General features: G+C 37.2%; 1 protein-coding gene across 2 annotated transcripts in view; it reads left to right on the forward strand.

Moving 5' to 3' along the window:
- Positions 1 to 23161, forward strand: part of DMD (dystrophin) — a 1150282-nt gene that overhangs the window by 792487 nt on the left and 334634 nt on the right. For both annotated transcript variants that reach the window (XM_072848384.1, XM_072848392.1), the window contains one exon: positions 13249 to 13484. In XM_072848384.1, the coding sequence (XP_072704485.1) occupies positions 13249 to 13484 (236 nt within the window). The remainder of the gene's footprint in view (positions 1 to 13248; positions 13485 to 23161) is intronic.

The raw sequence follows: 23161 nt of genomic DNA on the forward strand, positions 1-23161 counted from the left end.
TGGAAATGTAAATTGTTGTCATATAGATTGACGTCCAATTGAAAGCTGCATACTAAATCAAGGAACTTGTTACTTTTACTGACAAAAGGAATACTGAGAGGTGCTTGCATCATTTGTGACAGATGTTGTCACAACTTTTTTTATAAGGCAAGTATGTGACAGAATTTGATGGAACATCACAACTGCTGTAGTACAAAATACTCATTTTCATGAAACTCTTTTGTAACAACTGCAACAACTGCTTACTCAAAAAGACTCCTATCCTTTGGAAAAAAATAAATGCTTTCTGTAGGGGTACAAATAATACTGCATTTAAAACACAACAGAAAAAAGGTTGTTTTCAAAAAATAATTCTTGACTCCTTGAACTGAAACTCTTCAGACTGCCCAGAAATGATTGTGTGTGTTTCTAGATATTGGAAAACTTAATTTGGGATGCAGGAATCAATTACTGAAAACACTCAGGGGGGAGAAGGGAATAAATAAAAAAATGAAATTTTATTTCATTATTAAAATATGAATTTAAATAACAGCACAAGTAATATTTTTAGGTCACTTTCAAAAATAAAATTGCTTATTGATAGTGTCTTAATATTACCACAGAGACTCCTTGTGTTGATTCTGTCTACTACTTCAAGAGATCCCAAAACAGGCTGGAAATTTTTCCTCAACGCTTCCCTTAGTTCAAAATTTTTAAGAGCCAACCAGGTAATTTTATCCTTAAAATCCCAAACATATAAGTAGCCCTCATATGGCAAATAGCAGCTCCATTGACTGTAATTTTGCATATGCAGATTACTGCTATGTTTTACAGATAAATTAGTTTTAAATTTGTTGTTAGTATCATGGATCTCCTTGGGATTCAAAGTGTTATTACAGTATAAAGTTTGTAGCATTTGTGTTCCCCAAAAGACTGACTCCCTTGATGTAATGCCTTCTTAAGTTCTCAAGAAAAAGGTTAAAATGTTTATGTCTGTAAAAAAAAGGAAATCTTTATTTCATGATTGATTAAGAAAAAAGCCCATGTATCATCCTGAAACATGAAAACTAATATGCATTGAATACTCTTAACTGTTTTCTTCGTTGTCAAATGTAAAGCTCTTTATCAGAGAGATGAAAATATTTGTAACAGGCCAGCATAAATGAATGTATATAACAATTTAGTCAAAAGTTTGTATTTACCTTATGAAGAAAATATGACTTTTGTCCAAAATTTCCATGTGATAATCCACACAATAAATATACAAATAATCTAATGTACAGTATGACTTCACCTTATTTTATGCAAACCAGTATATGTAGTCTGAGGCCCTGAAACCTCTCTGGCCAGACATGTGAAATCTTCCACATGGAAGAATACACCAAATGAGAAACTAAAACTAGCAGAAGAGGATTTGAGTCACATCCGTAATAAAAAATAATAATTTTTAGATATTACCTTTTTTTTTTAATTGAGACAGTCTGAATTCCCTACTTCAAGAAGTTTTTCTTCTTTGCCTTTTAAAACATATGTCAGGAGAGCCTAAGGGAAGACTCAAATCAGTAATGACAATAGAGGATACAGGGCACAGGCAAGCTAGAAAGAAATTGTTTCTCTCAGCTGTGGGTTTCCTGGCACTTCATATCACATTTAAGAAATAAGACAATATTAGTTAGTTGGGGGGGCGGGGGGGATGACGACGACACAAACACAAACATTTCTGATTATTTTTGGTTTTGTTACAATAATTAAGAGATATTAGCCTTCACATACATTCAGTTTATATTATGCCAGTATCTCAGCACTTGAATCAACTTCTACGTTTGTAAAAAAACACTAGCGGTATCAAAAAATGATTATTTTTGCTGTAGGAGAAATATTGGTGGCAGTATTGCAGATATTTGTTCAGCTAACCTTTAAACTACTGAACAGAAAGAAGTAACAAACACAATCATGTTTTATATATAGTTTGCATAAACAAGAAAATTTGTTTATAGAAGAGAGAGCTTTTTAAATCTTAACCATTAAATCGAATGTACTGGGTTTTAGTTTTTGTTTAGTTTGTGATTTGGGTTTTTTTCCCCCCATCTGGACTATTTTTAAAGCATTATCGCAATATTGTGATGAGTGTCCAGTGGTGACACTATATAATTTCAGAATGTTGTTTTCACCTAACTTTTAAAGTATGTGTTGATAGTTAAATTAGCCTTGGTATTGTAATCAGTGATACTGCTATAAATTGAATCTGGAACCACCATGTAGTTAGTATATGAAAGGTTCTTGTGATATCTTTTTTAGTTTTGGTGTCTGCTTAATTCTTACACTCACTCAAAGTGATCCATTCATACCCTAGCCTTTTGCTTTTCCATTTTTAGTGGGCCCATCAATCATGTTGAACTTTGCCTAAGGCAAGGTTCACAGGGAATACCATGACAATGCTATGTTACTAAAAGGACACTGAACTTTGGAGCAGTTTATCTTTCAGAAAGATTTGAATAAAACCATAGGTCCAAGCAGAGCAAGAGTTATTAATGCTACCTCAGTTTACAGATATATATTACAATCTTCAATTGGTTTTATACTACCTTCCCCTGCTCAAGTCATAGTCTAACTAGGATAGAGTACTGCAGATTTAAAGATTTTTCCACCGCATGTAGAGCAGTCAGTTGAATGTGCCAGGATTATTTCCATGTATTATCTTCAGTCTTAGCTGCTTTGTTCCCAAAGCATTCTCTGTCCTCACACTATTTCCAATTTGGCTTTTAGAGAGTGTCTGGAACTGAGAATATAGCTTTACAGGACCACAGAATGGTTGAGGTTGGAAGGGACCTCTGGGGGTCATCTGGTCCAACCCCTCTGTTCAGGCAGGGTGTCCTAGAGGAGGCTGCCCAGGATCGTGTCCAGGCAGCTTTTGAGTATCTCCAAGGATGGAGACTGAACAACCTCTTTGGGCAACCTGTTGCATGGCTCAGTCACCCACCCACAGAGTCAAAAAATGTTTCCTGATATTCAGCGGGAACCTCCTGTGTTTCAGTCTGTGCCCATTGCCTCTTGTCTTGTCAGAGGGCACCACTGGAAAGAGCCTGTCTCCATCTTCTTTGCACCCTCCCTTTGGATATTTATACATGTTGATGAGATCCCCCCTGAGTCTTCTCTTTTCGAGGCTAAACAGTCCCTGCTCTCTCAGGCTTTCCTCGTATGAAAGATGCTTCAGTCATTGTTGTGGCCCTTCACTGGCCTCTCCCCAGTAGCTCTATAGCTGTCTTGTACTGGGGAGCCCAGCACTGGATACAGTATTCCAGGTGCTGAGTAGAGGGGGAAGGATCACCTCTCTCCACCTGTTTGCAACACTTCTCCTAATGCAGCCCAGGATACTGTTAGCCTTTGCTGCAAAGGCACATTGCTGGCTCATGTTCAACTTGGTGTCCACCAGGACCCCCAGTGCTTTTTCAGCAAAGCTGCTTTCCAGATGGTTGGCCCCCAGCCTGTGCTGGTACATGAGGCTGTTCCTCCCCAGGTGCAGGACTTTGCACTTCCCTTTGTTGAACTTTGTGAGATTCCTGTCAGCCCATTTCTCCAGCTTGTCAAGGTCCCTCTGAATGGCAGCACAACCCTCTCTTGGTGTGTCAGCCACTCCTCCCAGCTTTGTGTCATCTGCAAACTTGCTGAGGGTACACTCTGTCCCATCATTCAGATCCTTAGGGAAGATGTTAAATAGAATTAGACACAGTATTGACCCCTGGGGAACACCACTAGTTCCTGGCCTCCAGCTAGACTTCGTGCCACTAATCACTGCCCTGTGTGCCCAGTGGTTCAGCCAGTTTTCAGTCCACCTCACTGTCTGCTCATCCAGCCCAGACTTCTTCAGCTTCTCTATGAGAATCTTATGGGAGACAGTGTTGAAAGCCTTACTGAAGTCAAGGCAGATGATATGCACTGTTCTGCCCGCATCTGCAAAGCCACCTGTTTCATCATAGAAGGTGATCAGTTTGGTCAAGCATAACTTCCCCTTGAATGAATTCATACTGACTATTCCCAATCACCTTTTGTGCGTTGTGTACCTAGAAATGGTTCTCAGGATTAGTTGCTCCATCACTTTCCCAGAGTTCGAGGTGAGACTGATTGGCTTGTGGTTCTCTGGGTCCTCCATATTGTCCTTCTTGAAGATAGAAGTGACATTTGTTTTCCTCCAGTCTTCGGGTACTTCTCCCAGTCAGCATGATCCCTCAAAGTTTATAGAAAGTGGCTTTGCAATGACATCTGCCAGCTCCCCCAGCACTCATGGGTGCATCCCATCAGGGCCCATGGACTTATGTGTGTCCAGTTTGCTGAAGTATTCTCCAGCCTCATTTTCTTCCACAAAGGGTAAGTTTTTAAACTCTCTCCTCTTAACTTCTTACTTATCTTAACTTACTTCTCTTAACTTCTCTTAACTTCTGTACACGGAAATTGTCTTGAAGTGCCTCCTATGATGGCAGTATTCTCATCAAATGAACCATTAACATTCCACTTTTAAGTATCTTGCATACAGAGAAAGTATTTGCAGAAGCTCTTCTCAACAACAGGTCATAATCTTAACTTTTTGCTATGCAGCAGTAAGTTAACTTCACCTTAATGTTATTTACGTTATAATGCATGCAAGCCTATTTGTATGACTTATATCACTGAAATTCTTAGTGTTTGGTAGAGTCTACCTATTTTTCTGACAGACAGTGACATATGTTCTTATTCCCATTGTAATCCAGTGTTTGTGAAAGCAAGATCATTTCTTTACACTGAGCGAAAGACATATCTAAACATCTTTCTGTTGTGTTTGGAGAAATTTGGAAAAATGCATTGTACAATAAACAGCTTAGTCACGCTTCTATATATGAAAACGAGGACAGCAAGAAAATTCTACCAGATGTCTCCTATGACAGAGAGAGATAAGCCTGACACTTAACTTTCTACCATAAATTTAAAGTTATGATGCTATTTATTAATCTAATAATAGTAACATATTAGAAACCATAACTTTTATGGTTATTTTTCAAATATAGCAATACACATTCACTTGTAAATTTTTTTATTTTCTCCTAACAGTTTTTAACTTTGACTTCCTACTTTCTTTTGAATCTCTAAGAATTATGATGTCTTTAGTTTTGGTCCCTCTCTCCATCCCACTGCATATAGATTATTTTAGACCTAAACTTTAACTAATAATCCCATAAACTATCAGCTTCTTTTTTTTACCTGTATTAATCTAAATTATATATAGTCCATAATGACTTATTAGGAATCATTAAGAGCTTCCTGAATATAAAGGAAGTCTAGGCACTTAACTTGTATTTTAAATGGATGACAATAGCACATAATGTGAATGTTCCCTAAGTGTTCATGAAATTGAGTACTAACTGTTACCTATTTATACTCTATAAAAATTACGATCTACGAAATATCCATGATACAGTTACTAAGTAATTTTTTGTAGGAATTGTTTTTACTAAATATTCAAGGCTAAGACAATCAAACATTGGTCAATCTGACATGGGTGTTTTATTCAAACAGAAAAAGACTCACTTCAATCAGCTTTTAAAGACAAAAAACGTGTTTCAAAATGTGAAGCAAATGTTAGCTTAGAGATACAATGCTCTAAGGATGCATATTTTCCACATTTAGAGCTGTGGGTGGAATTTTGTTGGCAATAATTTTTTGATCAACATAAAGACTTTATTCTGAGTTCAGATCAACAGAAAAATGCCATTCTTGCTTTCAAATTTCAAAGTTGGGTTTTTTTTTTTGTAATAAATTGGTATTATTTATTTTAGTTAATCAGAGCTATGTTGCCCACTGTAATTCTGTTACTTTTCTTTCAGAACTCCTTTGTGACCCAGAACACCTGGCAGGTAGCTGTAGCCCCCTTTGCAAAAAGTATTATTGGCAGTGAGCACCTTGCATGGAAGGGTGGTACTGCGTGGGAGAACTTGATGTACTCTTAACTTTATTTCCTTAACTTTGAAGGACAGAGAGAGATGAGACTATTCATTTATCTCTGGAACAAGTCTAAGGAATACATCAGTCTCAGAACTATCTTCCCAGATCTCTCTCAGGGAAGCCTGCTTGGAGTTTAAGAATATAAGCATGGATGCTCAAACCCTTTAGAAAATCATCTACAATGACACAGCATAAGAAAAAAAATCAAAGGAAAAAATACACTTCAGTAGGTGATAGATCTTCACCTGTCTGCTATTGTGGAGTCTAGTTGTTTCCAATCAAGTTCACAAGGCTGAAGTGCTGGTAAGATGACACTGAGGCTTCCCATGAAATAAGCAAAACCTGCCTGGTGTGCCAACTCCGAATCAGTGAATTGCTGGTTTGCCCACAGAGGGAATGCTCTTTTGGTCTGTCACTAGAGAAGGCAATGTTGCTTGTGTTAAAATAACAGATCCATTGAGTAATGTTGTCTGTGCATATGCCACAGGGTACAGGTATTCTTCCTCTGTTTTCCTCAGGGTGAGTAAAACGCAGCTGGGTTTCCTTGACTAGAACAGAAATGAAGTTTAGTGGGTGTATGTTACTGTTATTCACTGTATAAAGGATTTAAGGCTGACATATGCCTTAATTGGTACTGCTAACCACAGAACTAAATCCCCAGGCTAGGCATGCAAATTGAATTAAAATCTGCATCCAGTTACTATGTTATTTCTTCTTTGTCAAAAAGCTTTGACCTGGTAGATGCAGTTACCTTACATAATTAAAACTTCAACACTACTTAAAACATTCAGAAGGACCCTTAGGAACATCCCTGTGAACTGAGTCAGTTCTGCTTAAGGACTTTGGCTTGAAAGGAGGTGATGGAAGGGGGTTGAAGCTTTTGGGAGTGTTGTCATTCCTCCTGTCTATTCTGTTCCTGTTCAATACCTAAATAAGGAGTTTTGTTTGTTCTGAGTTGTCAGTTTGACCCTCTCTTGAAACACAACACTGAAATAAGCAGAATAAAAGAAGGGGGGAAAAAAGTGCTTTGCTGCAGTTGACTTCATTCCGTTTTTCTTATTTCTGCATTTAATATTTGAATTTCAATTTCATGACACATTCCTATGCTTCTCACTCTTAAACTTTAACATTACATATTATTTTCGAGATGCAAAAATTACCACTATACTCTTGACTTTCATCCAGTGTATTTCAAGGTTCAAGAACAAGTTGAAAATCACACCTTGAAAATCACACTCTAACAGAGTATTGTTAGATTGTTTTTCAGCTTTTTGTTAGGCATTTTATTTTTGTGTTTTATTTTTCTCCTTTTATTGTTCTATGTTGTTTCCTTCTTTGTTAAATAGCAGAAAGTGCTAATGAGAAGTTACCTTAAAAGCTACAGGTTGGTGTGGTTTAATGTCTTAAATTCTAATTGTCTTTTTGTTTTTTGTGGTTTATCATATCACAGGAGTGAACTGATATAACCTTTAAATAAGTTGAAAGATTAAGTCCTTAATTGTATTTCTGATGTGTTGCAGTAGGATAGAATTTGCTACTCAGATATTTGAAAAAAAGAATTTAATTCTAGTTTCGCATTTCTAAATTGTCTTGGGAAAAAAAGGCAACCCCAAAATCAAAACCAACAAACTATCCCCTTTGAGTCACAGAAACTGTCAGTGCAGTTCTGGATAAATTGTTTCAGAATGAGATCTGTTGCTACATATTGTGTAATTAATGTTGATTCATATTTCTCTATTAATTTTAATCGATCATTTATATGCTTCTGTTGAATGAACCATGTTGTATCTGTGCAAGCATGAAAGAAAGAGAAATAGGGGACAGATGTACTGTTTCAAGTGGTATTTTTCTTGTGAGGCAAGATAAATGTCAGAAGAGAAACATACTGTGCAACCACTTTCTAAAGGTAATTGTTATATATAATTTGATAACTCAAATGTTTTAACAGATTATTACCATCCTCAGTAGTGGTAGATAACGGTAGATAGTGGTAGATCTTGAAGCTTTTAAAGAAGTTACTATACTGGACAGTGCACTTCTCCTAGTACCTTACAGTCCTCTCTGTAGTATTTCAAGTTTCTTGATGCAAAAGAACTACATCAAAGGGATAAAAAAAAACAGAGCCAAAATCCAGAGCAGTAAACCCACAAACATTAGAAGATTAGGAATACCCTCCTGGAATAGCTGCCACTAGAGGAAAAATAAATAAAAAATAAATATTAATTGGCAAACTCTTAAGTGTATACTCAGCCCAAAATATGTGAGATGCTAAGAGATGCCAAGGCAGTCTTATCAGACACCCTGAGTCTACTTGTGGAGGCTCTGTAGAGTCCCATTTTAGAAAGTTTTTCTTCAATTTACTGGAAATATTGATGAGAATAGAAATTTCCTCTGAGATAAGACAACTTCTGTTTAACCTATGTGAATGCCAAACTAAGCAACTGTTTTCCTGTTGTCTAAGAATCTCTGAAGTCACAGAGGAAATACAAGGCCTTTACATGAACTTTAGGACAGATGGAAGTGGACTTAAGTATCCACACCTTGGTAAAGACTGGAAGTCAACACTTATGCATACTTTCTACACTAAACTGCTTTGGTAAAGTTCTGAAATGAAACACTCAACTATGTTTTTCAGTAATTGCATGTGTCTTGACCATTACATGGAATACCTCACTGCAAATAATGAGCCTTGCTCTGAATCACTTTGACCTACAATATTATGGAGTTCATGTGAGGAGAGGGTGAAATGAGATGACATTTTGGAATTGTTACAGGAAATCGTGAATGATCTGTGGAGTAGAATTCCCATCCAGGGGTGAGACAATATAGGCAATTCTGTGAATTTATGTCTTTGGTATATAATTTTCTCTAGGTGTCAGACAGATTTTTAATATCCAGCTCAGAGAGGGGAAGGCATAAAAACACATCAAGCACAGAAAGCTCTAAAACACAACATTAAAACAAACAAAATAAAAACAAACAAAATATTTTGAAATCTGTAGAAAACTATGGTATATTTTGATTTCATTATTTATTTCTAGTTTGTGCTGTTTGTTGCATGGTTTTTTTGTCCTTCAGGCAATTAAATGACATTCATCAGACAGACGTGCTCAAAGACTTCTCTGCTATTTTCTCCCCCTACTGAACAAAGATGAAAAATACAATAGCCTTCTGATTGTAAACATTAAAAGAGTACAACCAAGGCATTCCTATTAAACTGCAATTACTATATTGGCAGAAAAACACTGTGTATAATTCTGAGGATAGTAATGATTATTCTGTGACCCTTTTTGATTCCACCTTACTTTCTGGACAGAGCAATGAAGACAGAAAGTGATGACTAATATTTTGTTTTCTTAGTGATTTTCTGGGAGATATTTCAGACCACTGAAGTTTGTAATCTCTAAGTGCCAACTCAGTTAAACTAAATAACTACTAATAACACATTTTTTTAATGTTGACATTCTTTTCTAGCTTCAATGTACATTAGCAAGTGAACAAAATAACAAGTGAATCTACAAACAAAATAGTTCTTTTTTGTATGTATATGAAAAGTAACTCTATTGTAAGTTCCTTTTGCCTTAAAAGAACATTATGTAATTTCCTTTCTCATTGTCTTGCACATCTTAATACAGTGTTCCCTCCTTTCTCACTATTTCTCTTGATGTGGCTTTGTTTTAAATGTTATCTTTTTTTGATGGCCTGAAGTTGGCAACTGTGTTGGTCCCATCCATTTTTTGGATCCATTCATGATCTGCCACTCTGTGGAAGAAGTTAATCTTTCCTCCCCTTTTCTCCTCCCCTGCAGCTGTAGTTGCCAAACACTCCTTCATCTGCTGACAGAAAAGGAAAGCTATGGTGTATTGCTACTTTGAGGAGAGGGATGGGAGAGATGATGGCTGCTACCACCAAAGTGTGAAAGTGCGGCACCTAATGGTGTGCTGCTCTCTAGCCACCACAGGAGGAAACTTTGGGGTGCTAAGCACCATTCACTATTTAAACACTTTGGGGTGCTGAACACCATTTACTATTTCAAGATCTGTTTCCCATCTCCTCCAAAACAGGGAGTGAGGGCTGGGTGGAGGGGGCATGAATCCAAAGATTCAGACTTTGAACCCTGAGTTGGAACTTGTTGCTTTAAGGTAATGAGCTGAGTCCTCTGCTAAAAGCCATAAACTTAGCCAATTGTGTCCATTAGTGAATGATAGGTTCAGTACATTGCCTTCTGATCACTGAATGCCCTCCCCATTATCTTGGGCCAACAGCTATGGGCAAAGTGGCATATAAGAACTAAAAAGTACGGTTAACAACTCTGCTACGTTAGGAGTCATTTTGTGGGACTGACTAATCAGAGCATCACATAGTGGCTGAGCTTGGAAGGGACCTTTGGGGGTCATCTGTTCACAATGGTTCAGGAACACCCTCTGTTCAGGCCTCCTAGAGGAGGCTGCCCAGGATCATGTCCAGGCAGCTTTTGAGTATCTCCAAGGATGGAGACTCCACAACCTCTTTGGGCAACCTGTTGCATGGCTCAGTCACCCACCCACAGAGTCAAAAAATGTTTCCTGATATTCAGCGGGAACCTCCTGTGTTTCAGTCTGTGCCCATTGCCTCTTGTCTTGTCAGAGGGCACCACTGGAAAGAGCCTGTCTCCATCTTCTTTGCACCCTCCCTTTGGATATTTATACATGTTGATGAGATCCCCCCTGAGTCTTCTCTTTTCTAGGCTAAACAATCCCTGCTCTCTCAGGCTTTCCTCGTATGAGAGATGCTTCAGTCATTGTTGTGGCCCTTCACTGGCCTCTCTCCAGTAGCTCTATAGCTGTCTTGTACTGGGGAGCCCAGCACTGGATACAGTACTCCAGATGTGGCCTCACCAGTAGTGAGTTGAGCTAATCTCTGCTTCATTTGCATAATTTAGGTAAAAAAAAATAGAATGGGACAGAAAATATCTGGAGTAATTTCAACAGAGATGAAAGAAAACCTGATGATTACAGATTGTTATTATTAATTATTCACATCTATGTGTAAAAATTTTAAAAAATGAAATAAGAGTGATGGAAAGAGATCCTTTAGGGTTATCTGTTTTGCTTTTGATATTAAAAACTGCTAATCTTTAACCATGAAAGATACTCTGTTATAGCAAACAGCGTGATGTTACAAAAAACCTCTTACAAACCTCTTTCCATGTCAGAAAAAGATATATCTATTTTCTCATCTGTTTGTGTCATTTTAATTAAAAACTTGCTGTGTTAGAACAGCCTTTTACAATAATTAATTTACTTCATAGTTATCCACAGGTATGTGATTTTAAAGTACAGAAAGGAAAAGTACAAGGAGTGCACTTCAGAAATTAAATAATGATATGGATGGGTGGATAAATATATTTAATTGCAGTGTATGTTACTAAAAATTATTTGCAGGAGTCACTTTTGTTATCATAATATTGCCATTTATTCAGGCTAGATAAATAATGTATATGTTAGTTGATTTGGTAAATTGTTTGTAATCATACAGTATTTTTAACGCTGACAGCATCTTGTGGTGCTTTTACAGTGACAGTCATTTAGATGCTTGTGCACAGCTTTTTCCCTTTCTGCAGCGCTGAAGAGGGTCACTGATTCCCCAGTGAAGTAACTCAAAACCTTTCTCATTAGTGAAAAATAGCTGCTAAATTCCTTGGCAAGATCAGTTAATGTTACTGACTGTTTTGCTGTTTCAATTTGTTTTATGGCCAAACGGTCAAACCCTCACCTGCTACTTGAGTTTTCAGACTTCAGACAGACTTTGCTGAAATGGCATGAATGCCAGTGGGGGGAAACCACCAGACTCTCAGAAGTACTAGACAGCAAAAAAAACCCTTACTGTGCATGGGGTGACACTGGTTTGGGTGGGTTTTTTCTGTTAAAGACAAGCTACCTCACAGGAAGAGTGCAGGAAACAGGTCTTCTCTACTCCGTAAGGAGACTGGGAAAAATGCAAACAAACATCTTGGTCCTTTAGAAATTTATATTTGCTTTTCAATAACTGTATTTTGCAGTTCAGTGTTAGAAAATGGAGGGCACACTCCACACAGCTTTATTTCAGCTTTCCTGCTTAGTTATTGTGCTGTTTAGGCAGTTGATTCAGATAGGGTTTCTGTAGCTACTCTAAAGGGTAGGTATTTAGTCTCTCTTTTAATGATTTAGCACCTCAGTGAAGCAACGTGTTCTTGTGTTTTCCCTATTTTAGTATTTTTCTTGTTTGACTGGACTTTTTAAAAACTGTGAAAAAAATAACCAAATACAATTCAGTGTAGCCTCATCCACCATAATATTGTGCATAATGAATTGCTTTTACATTATTAACTGGAGGTCAAAAATAGCCCAACAGTTTGTAGCCATCTATTTGTAAATAACAAAAGTCAAGAAGAAAAATCAGTCTTGAAATTCTTAATGATTTCATGTTACGTGCCTCTCTGTCCAATGGTAGCTATCTGTGGCACCTCTCATCATTTCTGACTGCAGAGAAAGATACTGTGCCTCAGTGTTGATTACTTCGCCAATACAAGCAATGAATAATGAACAGATTCTTTAAAACCCAGCTAATAGAGCAAGAAAGGACACAAAGGAGATGTGTCCATTTTCTTCAAACAGAAGGAAAAAAATCCACAAATATCCAAATAATAGCACGTAATATTTGCAAGTTACAAGGAGGAAAAATCAAGAATCAGCCAAGATTGAATTTTGTGTTGTGTAAGCTTCCATATTGGTCACAGAGCCTATGGAAAATACCTGGTGGTAACAGTAAGTGAGAATATTGTTGGTGAGACATATTCACAGCTACAGAGTGACTGGAGACCATGGAAGAAACATGTTTCTAGATACATGGTCATGCTGTGATACATTGGATATTGCAACCAACTTTTTTCCAATCTGCCTCTAGCCTTGGCAGATCCAACCACACTACTAGATTTTGGAAGATGACTGATGCGTAGCAATACTTCAGTGACCTTGAGTGAGGGGTTCTTATTACACTGAGATCTCTGCTAGTGTTACTAGGTCCTACTAGTCTTTTAAGGATGAAATTTGAATATGCTGAGAATGCTGAATGTTAAGCATACACTATAATAGAAATACTGTGGGAAAATGAATTCATACAGTCTTTTAGTTTTATTTTTCATATTTCCAGTAGACATAACATCAAGAAATGAGCTTATTTCTGTGTTACCTTTTCTACTGCATGAATTCTGTTACTGAAATAAACATTTATCATAGTTCATTTATTCAGTAATTTTAGCATTTTTTTTTCTTTCAGTAACTTCTGGTGAAACTGTTGCTGTGGATACACAAACCAGGGTAACCAAGGAAACCACCACCTTCAAACCAGAAATGCCATCTTCTGTGCTTTTGGAGGTTCCAGCCTTGGCTGACTTCAATAAGGCATGGGCAGAACTCACTGACTGGCTTTCTCGACTGGATCGAGAGATAAAATCTCAGAGAGTGATAGTAGGTGATCTTGATGATATCAACGACATGATCATCAAACAAAAGGTATGAGAAACAGTGATTTTTCAAGTTGAAAGCCTCATGATCTTTATTCTGTATTAAATCATTTCAACAAGGAACACAGGAGAGATGATAGGCTGCAATACATGTAGTTGTTACTTAAGCTACTTTATCCCATAAACACAATTATTGGATTAAATGTTAAGATAATTAATTGAGGAAAAAAAAGAGTATTTAATAATTTATCTGGTATTTAAGGCAGATCTCTTTATCTTTCTATTGCTTGTACTGATAGTGTCGTAAGAGTATGCAAGCCAATGGTTAAAATATAAACCCCATGAGAAAGGAGGAATTGCATAGTAAGCTCCAGGTTGCCAGGAGAAAAGATACTCTGTTTCATACCTTTTCTTATGTTGCTTCTGTAATAAATTTGAGAGGCTTATATCCTGCTGCTGTTGGGTTATGAAAAGTCGTCTTTAAGAAAAGAACAGCTCATTAATGCAAGTGTTTTGTCAGCAAAATTGCATCAGTGTTACTTATCTTTGAAAACACAGAAAAATATGGAAATATATGTGCAAGGAAGAAAAAAAGGCTAAACTTTAGCAACTCAGTAGCAATAAAAGTAATTTGGTATTATACAGCTTGAAAGTAATTACCTGCCTCCTAGATTTAACATTGCTCAATATAAAAGATTTGGCTTGCCTGTGCAAAACTTTTCAGTGTTAAATTTCCATTCAGTTCAGTTCTAAACTGAGTTTAGGACTCTCTATTATAAGATTCTCTTCTGCTTCCTCCTCCTCCTCCTCCTCCTAGAACATCTGATTTATTGTAAGGAAGATACTGACATTCTTTCTCTTTGCTTAAAGTAGAAAGAGATGGAAAAACAATGGACACATTTTGCCTAGTATCTGTACTAAGCAGTTTTATAAGAACACGTATATTAAAATATGCAGATGTCTCAGGATTCATTCTGCTTGTTTTCTTATATTTCCCTTTTTTTCAGTGCTTTAAACTTTCTATTTTTGAGACTTATGGTTTGCTTTACCTTTTAGATTAGCAAAATATTTGTTTCATCTTGATTAATGATCACAATATTTACTGTGTAGAATTATACAGTGGTTTAGTAATTAAAATATCTTTAAAATGGAATGGGTATATTTTAATAATAAGTGATAGTTGCAGTATCACCTACACAGGACACTAGATTAAAATAGCTGTTATGTCATTTGAAAAGGTTGAGGGCCAAAGAAGACTTGTTTACACATTATTTCTTAATCTTTTTCAGAATCGTTTTGTTTTTAAAATTTGATGTTGTCAAATAGTTGGTTTGGGATTATATGATTTTCTTACTTATGGCTCATTTTAGCACATTATTCTGGCAGGCAAAATCCATAGCCTGCTTCCTCTGCAGATCTCTTTTACTTAAATACAAGGTCAAATTATTAACTCTTGAGAATTTCAATTAACGTTATACATGTTTTAAAATGAACTGGTTTATATCTGCATTTCATCTTAACTCAAGGCTAAAATATTTTATCTGGTTAAGCCAGCACTGTTGCAGTCTTCCTCTCACTTCTGTTCCTGGCTGGGTAGCCCTATCTCTTTTTTTGATACCATGCTGTGCTGGTAACAAAACCAGCAGGAAAACTCTTTTTTGTTGTGCTTACCTCTCTAATTGGCTGTGCAACAGAATGTGACATTTAATATATTCTCTGATGAAATTGAAGAATCAATGTCTAAATATAGACTGCAGTTCTGTTAACTGTCTCCCTCTTCTCTAATGATCATCTTAGTATCACTTAATACATGGAAATGAATGTAATGAAATTTTGATTCTGCTCCTAAATCTATCACTGGATTATTAGGTGAGATTAGCAGACAGAATTTTCAAAACTGACAAAGAATTTTAGGTTTCTCAAAAAAAGCCCCTGCTTTCTAATGTGTAGAGTGCCTGCAGCAGTATGTGAGCTGATGAAGTTGGACATGTGGGTACTTGGCTATTCTGAAAAGTCAGGCCAGATATGATCTAAGTTGGAAATCCAAAAGTAGTGTTTACCTCCCCAGATCTGTATATTCTGTAAAAGATCATAGTCATATGTCTCCTGTGGTTGTGATTTAAAAGTCATTGAAAGTCACAGTATTGCATTGTGCTCTATTTGGAGAGCTTGTTGCACCTCTACAGGGATCTCAGTAAGCTTTAATAGGAGTTCCATCTTAGTGGATTGACTTTTTTTTTTAATCATCTTTTTTACTTTAGGTGTAAAATACCATCTTAACACAGCCGACTACTTCCCTTATAAAAATTCATCATCATAAAGATACATGCTCCATGAAAACTGTTTTATTATAACTCATCTCTAGTTGCTCACCCAGAATTTAGAACACTTCAAACTGCTAGTCCCGTTGGCGTGTTACCAAGCTCTTACTCTTTTGGAGTTTTGTTTCCATTTCATATTTCTTTCAAAACAGAGACACCCATTTCTAATAAGAAATTGAAATGTCAAAGCAAACATTTTAAAAGCAAAGAAGTCCCATATCCTAGCAATGTATGTAACAGGACATTTTCCAAATCACCCAGGTAAAAATAAGTGACCTTAGGTTGTCCTTTCTTTCACAGCAGCATGTAATGTTGTTGAAGCTAAGTCTCTGAGGGCATTTTGGTTAAGTTAATTTCAATCTGATTGTGTCGCAAGATCACAGCCACTAACTCTGCCATATTTTTCCTCCATAAAATTCTAAGATATCGTTAGCCCCCACTCGAACTTTGCTTGGAGGTGATCACAGTGAATTGGTACTCTTGTGTGAATAGCATGTACAAAGGTTAATTATGGAACAAAACAAAACAAAAAAGACAACTATTCTAAAAAAGGCTTGTTTTAGTGGCAGCTTCCCTTTAATGAAAGCAACAATATAACTTAAATTCTCCAAAGTGGTGCACACACTATGTAGTAAAAGGAGCATATTAAAAGAGTAGAATAATGGCTATTCATTTCAAACATCTATAGTTAATCTTTCTGTTACATGAGTGGTATACATTTATTTCAAGCAAATGCATTACATATTTTAGTCATCTATGCACATATCTTGTTAAATTCTGTATAATTAAACTAAAAGACACTAAAAAGTGTGTAGTAAAGAAATTTAATATTAGCATTAGTGTCATCCATGTTTTCATTAGAGGAAAATTATTATATTTTACTCATCTGCCTGAAGACTGAGGTTTTGCAGGATTTGATCCTCAAAGAAATAAATGTAAGGCAGGCTGACATGAGACTCATCTGTTGTTTCTTTAGACAACCTTCATCTGCAAATAAAGTTCATGGGAAATACTGAGAATATATAATATGCCAAGATCTAAGTAGGTGAGGGACATGACAGAATACAGTTTACACTGTTGCTTCTTTTCAATGTTCTTACTTCAAAACAATGAAGATGTTTTATATTTGAAGGCCAGTTGGGGCTTCTTCATAAAAGAGAAAATTGTGGGCAGAGGAACAGGATGATAAACTACATTTTGTTACATTGTGGAAAAATGGAAACCTCTTCTTACTTAAGATGCCTACAAGCCTTTACTCAGAAACTCTGCTTTGGCATCATTGTATTTTGAGGAAGGTTTGCAGCAGGAATAGATTTCTACTAAAAGCAGTGAATCATGGAGGCTGTGCAAAGCTTGAAGATAATTAACAATGCCATTCAAAGAGATCAAATACTATAATCTCCTTAAATTTTGAATTCTGTCCATGGATTTTGCCAAGGCATGCTGTCCATCCAAACTTTTTGACATATGTTATTGAAAACATGGCTTTCAGTTGTACTGGATGAACATAGATTTTATTTAGTAAAAAGTATAATCATAAGTAATATTACTAATGAATTTGACTACAAACAATTTTCAGTGCCTATTTTTACTCATTGATTCTAAGCGTACATGTTGAGTCTGCACTGTTAGGTGCAGTGGAGGGGATTAATCTGCAAAAAGTATTTATGTAGAACAAGACCTACAGCCAAGCTAGTTACTGAGACTTTTAAGCAAAGAAGAGGAAAAGATATTTTTAGGTAATGATTTGTGTCATCCTAAAGTAGTCATCCAAAAAGATTCACATAATTTATTCCTACTCAGTTAATTTGTCACTATTCAAAAAGTAGGTTTGATCTTCTGTCAATTAGAGAAGTAAACAAAATTGGAATGAAGAGATTGTTTTCACTATTAATTACTGAATTGATTTTTCAATAGCTGAGGATCTTGTGCAGCTGATGATAGTAAAATAACAGTTAAGGAAAAATATTTGTTTATAAACCATGCAATTAACAGACTTCAGATGAAAGAGTGGGCTTAACTGACATTCCCCTTGTTTGACGATTTTTTACCTATCCTTTCCCATGGTTACGTACCATGCATTTTAGTATACAACTTTATAATTATACATGCATTTTTGTATGCAACCTTACAATTAATATTCTGATAGATCAGACGAATAGGAAGTTTTCTGTCCAAACTGTTTTCCAACATAAATTTTTGTGGAAATAAAAATACAGTTTTCCAAATTTATATCCTGTTCTTACAGAAGCCACTGTAATTGCCAAATTAAAGTTTGTAGTTCTGTATTACGGAGTATGAATCAGTGTACTCTTAAATACGCCCATGTTGAATGAAAACTTGTAGTTACAGCCACAGACATTTGTGTCTGTCCATATAGTTTATATCAGAAGTGTAAGCTATAGGTGAGGTGAAGTCCTCAACCTTTTGGACAGTGTACTTCCAAGTTCTACAGAGGTGTAAAGAAGTTTGATATTAATGACATACACAAGAAAAAACCCATGTAGCACATATTCAGACAATGTACTGTTGAAGAACATCATAGAAGATTTTACACTTGGAGCTGAATGTTTTCCATTTTAGTATTCTGATGTGCTTAAAGGGAGGAGTTCACTAATCTAGAATCCAAGTACAGTGCCAGTAAGTTGGAAGCTGACATTCACACTTTCAGAATCAATCTTCAGGAGCATATTTGCCCCATCCCTCTCTCCGTGCTGTCATGCTGCTTTGAGGGTTGTTTTCAAAGCTTCACATTCTCCAGGATCTTCTATTTCCATACGAACACACAGCTGCAGACATTCCCTGGGGCACTGTTGGACCAGGATCAACTAGCTCCCACAGCAGGGCTGGAGCTGAAACTGATTCTGCAGCATGTTGGAGGGTTCATTGGCATTTTTGTGCACCTCATCTGATAGCAGAACCCTACACGTGACTTTATGGCCTAAATGGTGTGCAAAACCTCCTTTACCTCTATGAATTTCACCATAGGATATATTTGCTCAGGAGACTACTATCATTATTTTATGTATATTTCAGAGTGTTATTGTTGTTCTATTTAACATGGGATATCTAGCAGAATTCTTCTTTAATACTGTGTCATGCTGTTAGAATTTTAAAATTAATTCTAATTTATGAGACTACTGGAAGGCTGGTTTCAGTTTTTGAAGTGAATAAAAAAACTAATAAATGGACAGATTTCTAAATATATTAGAAAAAGTTAGAACTACAAGGTTTGTATGCTGAAAGATTTTAGCTTTTTTATAGAGTAGAGGGAAATGAAAAAATGTCTTTCAGCCTTTAAGCTTATTGTTAAAGGGTAGAAAATGCAGCAGGATGCTCTAGAGGGCCTGGAAATCTGAGTCTTTGAAGGGAAAGGGGAGGAAAAAAAGACAAAAAAAATCCATTAATCTGAAAATTGGACCTCAAGGGATATAGAATATGTGTCAGGAGACTTTTTTTTAATACTTTGTTGCACATAAAGACAGCTGATATTTTAAAATAGCTTGGCCAGCTCATTACAGTATGTTAGAGAGTATATTTGTTTTCTGCAACAATAAAAAAGCTGTCTAAACACTGTCTTTTGGAGAGTGATTAACAGCCATTTCCTTATTTCTCTACAATGTTACTCACTAGGACGCGCATAAAAATTTTACCTCTAAGGATCTGATTCTAAACACATTGAAGTAAAAGAGATACTTTCATCATTTTTCAATTAGTTTTCAGTCAGGCTGTAAATCATCATCCAAACAAAAAATAATACTACAGTTGTGCCTAAAGATAACTTCCCTCTGTTTGCTTTTATTGACCTATTGTGAAATAATTTGATTATTTTTTTCCAATTCCTGCCAAATAAGCTTCCAGGAAAATATAAATTATCATGATTAGTGCAACTGGCATCCTGTTAGGTTCAGCAGGGAAAGGACAAGAGTGTAGGAACTCATTTTCATTTGCATTTATATGTTGAGCATTAGATATATGCACTTTTCACTAGGGTTGCATTTTTTAATAGCAAATATATTTTTCTGTATTTCTAAGTCTGACCTATCTTGTAAGTATAAATTACCTATTCCATCAACACTGGACCTTACGTGACCTACTCTTTTTCATAGAATCATAGAATCATTAAGGTTGGAAAAGACCTCTAGGATCATCTAGTCCAACTGTCAACCCAACACCTCCGTGCCTACTAAACCACGTCCCAAAGTGCCACGTCTACATGTGTTTTGAGCTCCTCCAGGGATGGTGACTCCACCACCTCTCTGGGCAGCCTGTTCGAATGCTTGACCACCCTTTCAGTAAAGAAATTTTTCCTAATATCCAATCTAAACCTCTCCTGATGCAACTTGAGGCCATTTCCTCTTGTCCTATCACTAGTTACTTGGGAGAAGAGACCGACACCCACCTCGCTACAACCTCCTTTCAGGTAGTTGTAGAGAGTGATAAGGTCTCCCCTCAGCCTCCTTTTCTCCAGGCTAAACAACCCCAGTTCCCTCACCCACTCCTCATAAGACTTGTTCTCCAGACCCTTCACCAGCTTCGTTGCCCTTCTCTGGACACGCTCCAGCACCTCCATGTCTGTCTTGTAGTGAGGGGCCCAAAACTCAACACAGTATTTGAGGTGCGGCCTCACCAGTGCTGAGTACAAGGGCACAATCACTTCCCTAGTCCTGCTGGCCACACGATTTTTGATACAAGCCAGGATGCCATTGGCTTTCTTGGCCACCTGGGCACACTGCCAGCTCATGTTCAGCTAGCTGTCAACCAACACCCCCAGGTCCTTTTCCACCTGGCAGCTTTCCAGTCACTCTTCCCCAAGCCTGTAGCCTTGCATGGGGTTGTTGTGACCCAAGTGCAGGACCCGACATTGGGCCTTGTTGAACCTCATACAATTGGCCTCGGCCCATCGCTCCAGCCTGTCCAGAGCCCTCTGCAGAGCCTTCCTACCCTCAATCAGATAGACACTCCCGCCCAATTTGGTGCCATCTGCAAACTTACTGAGGGTACACTCAACCCCCTCATCCAGATCATCGATAAAGATATTAAACCAGACTGGCCCCAAAACTGAGCCCTGGGGAACACCACTTGTGACCGGCCGCCAACTGGATTTAACTCCGTTCACCACAACTCTCTGGGCTCGGCCATCCAGCCAGTTTTTTACCCAACGAAGAGTACACCCACCTAAGCCATGAGCCACCAGCTTCTCTAGGAGAATGCTGTGGGAGAGAGTGTCAAAGGCTTTACTAAAGTCCAGGTAGATAACATCTACATCCCTTCCCTCATCATCTAGGCAGGTCACCTTGTCATAGAAGGAGATCAGGTTGGTCAAATTTTTATCTAAATCAATCTTTAATTGTGTGTGTTTGCATTCCGCTAGTATGTGCAATTCAGAGACCCGCTGCATTGGGTCCTCTACAAACATACCGTGGGTATGAAAAGACTGTTTCAAGTTATGTGCTGTCCACAGTGTGGACCATGGGGAAATCCTGCTGTGCTAGAAAGTGTAAAAACTGCTTAAACCTTCAGGAGTTCTGTGTGTGCCCAGGCAGCAAAAAAAGCCTAACTAGATGCTGGGCTGCATTTAATAAGACCCTAGCCAGCACGTTGAGGGAAGTGATCATTCCCCTCAAATCAACATCTGTGAGACTACATCTGGAGTTCTGTGTCTAGTTTTGGGCTTCCCAGTGTGCAGGAAAGACATGGAGGGAGTCCAGTGCAGGGCCACCAAGGTGGTCAGGGGCTGGAGCACTTGACATATGAGGAGAGGCTGAGAGTTGGGCTTGCTTAGCCTGGGGTAGAGCTCAGGAGGGACTTTATTGCTGCCTACAGTCATTAGATGGGAGACTGTACAGAAGACAGAGCCAGCCTCTTCTCTGGTGCACAGCAAAAGGATGAGAGGCAACAGACACATGCTGCAGCAAAGGGAATTCTGATGAGATATTGGGAGAAAAAATGTTCATGATGAGATAATGAAACATTGGAACAGGCTGCCCAGAGATGATGTGGATTCTCCATCCTTGGAGCTATTCAAAACAAAACTGGACAGGAACCTGTGTGACCTGATGTGACTCTGAATTAGGCCCTATTTGAAGAATAGGTTGGGTAAGATGATCTCCAAAGGTCCCTTCCAACCTAAATTATTCTGTGATTATATATGAATGCTATTCTCAAATAACAAGATTCTGTGTTGTATACTTTGTCAATGAAGCACATTTCAAAGGAAGGAAAACATGGCTTTATGCCACCTTTGCACCCCTCCCACCTCAGCTGTAGCAGTCCTGAGAGATAGATAGATAAGAGCTGGAGCAGTCCTGATAAAATTTTGACAAATTATTTAGTTCTATGTAGTAGTGAGGATCTGTTAGGACAGTTACACAAGTTTTAGGGGGCTGTATTTTTGTATCCATATTAATATGCATTATTAGCAGTAGTAACAAAAGGTAATAGTGCCTTTTTTTTACTGAGAAATTGTGGGACATATAAAAGCAGCTTTTTTCTAAATAATGATGTAATGTATAAAATTCTAATCTAGTTGTAATCATAAAATGCAAATTAAAACTAGGGGGAACAATTGTATATTTGCTCATTTTATGTGTGAGGAGATGGAGCTGCTCTTAGAGAAATAAGTTTTCCTCTGTAAGAAAATAAAAACATCAAATCCCAGCAGAACTTCCTAATGAAGCTGATCTTGAAACACAGTTCTTTTATGTGGAAAAGAAAACAATCCCAGAATTTTAACTAAAAAAAATCTACCATGTTGAAATGTGCCCTATTGGTTTCTCAATGTGCCAAGGGTACTCTGATACTTCTATAAACACTGCTTAATAATAATATAGATTCAGGGATTTGCTAGCAGATGGACAATTCCCTCTTGAGGCAGAGCAGCCAGCAGTGTCATTATCATCCTTTTTCATGAAGGGATTGTTTAAAAAAATGTCACTATCTTTTTTAAGCTGGGGGATGTGTCAAATAACTAGTTTCTAGTGACTTAGCTCTATTGCAGTAAACCAAATTCTTGGAATTCCTTTTTCTCTTTTCCCAGTAGAATACTATAATAATTTTTTGCACTTAGAGAAGCTCTTATGGAGAGTTCTCTGTTCATTTACATAGATATATTCTTTTATAACACTCATGTGAAGTAATGAAAACTACTCAAATAAGTAGTTGACTCAAATGTAAGCAGGAGGCAGACATCTAACTCACTAAAGCTCCTGTGAAATATTTAAATTTTATGTTACATAGAGCTGCTTAAATGTGAAAGGTAAAGTTTATAAAAACACCATAAGAGAGGCATAAAGGCATATTTGTTTTCAGGGGCACAGGGATCTTGAATATTTTTCTCCATTCCCTAACCATTATACACATTTATTTCTTCATATGACCCACCACTAGGTATGCATCGTCACTA

This window comes from Ciconia boyciana, chromosome 1, assembly GCF_034638445.1.
Source record: "Ciconia boyciana chromosome 1, ASM3463844v1, whole genome shotgun sequence".
Classification (NCBI taxonomy): domain Eukaryota; kingdom Metazoa; phylum Chordata; class Aves; order Ciconiiformes; family Ciconiidae; genus Ciconia; species Ciconia boyciana.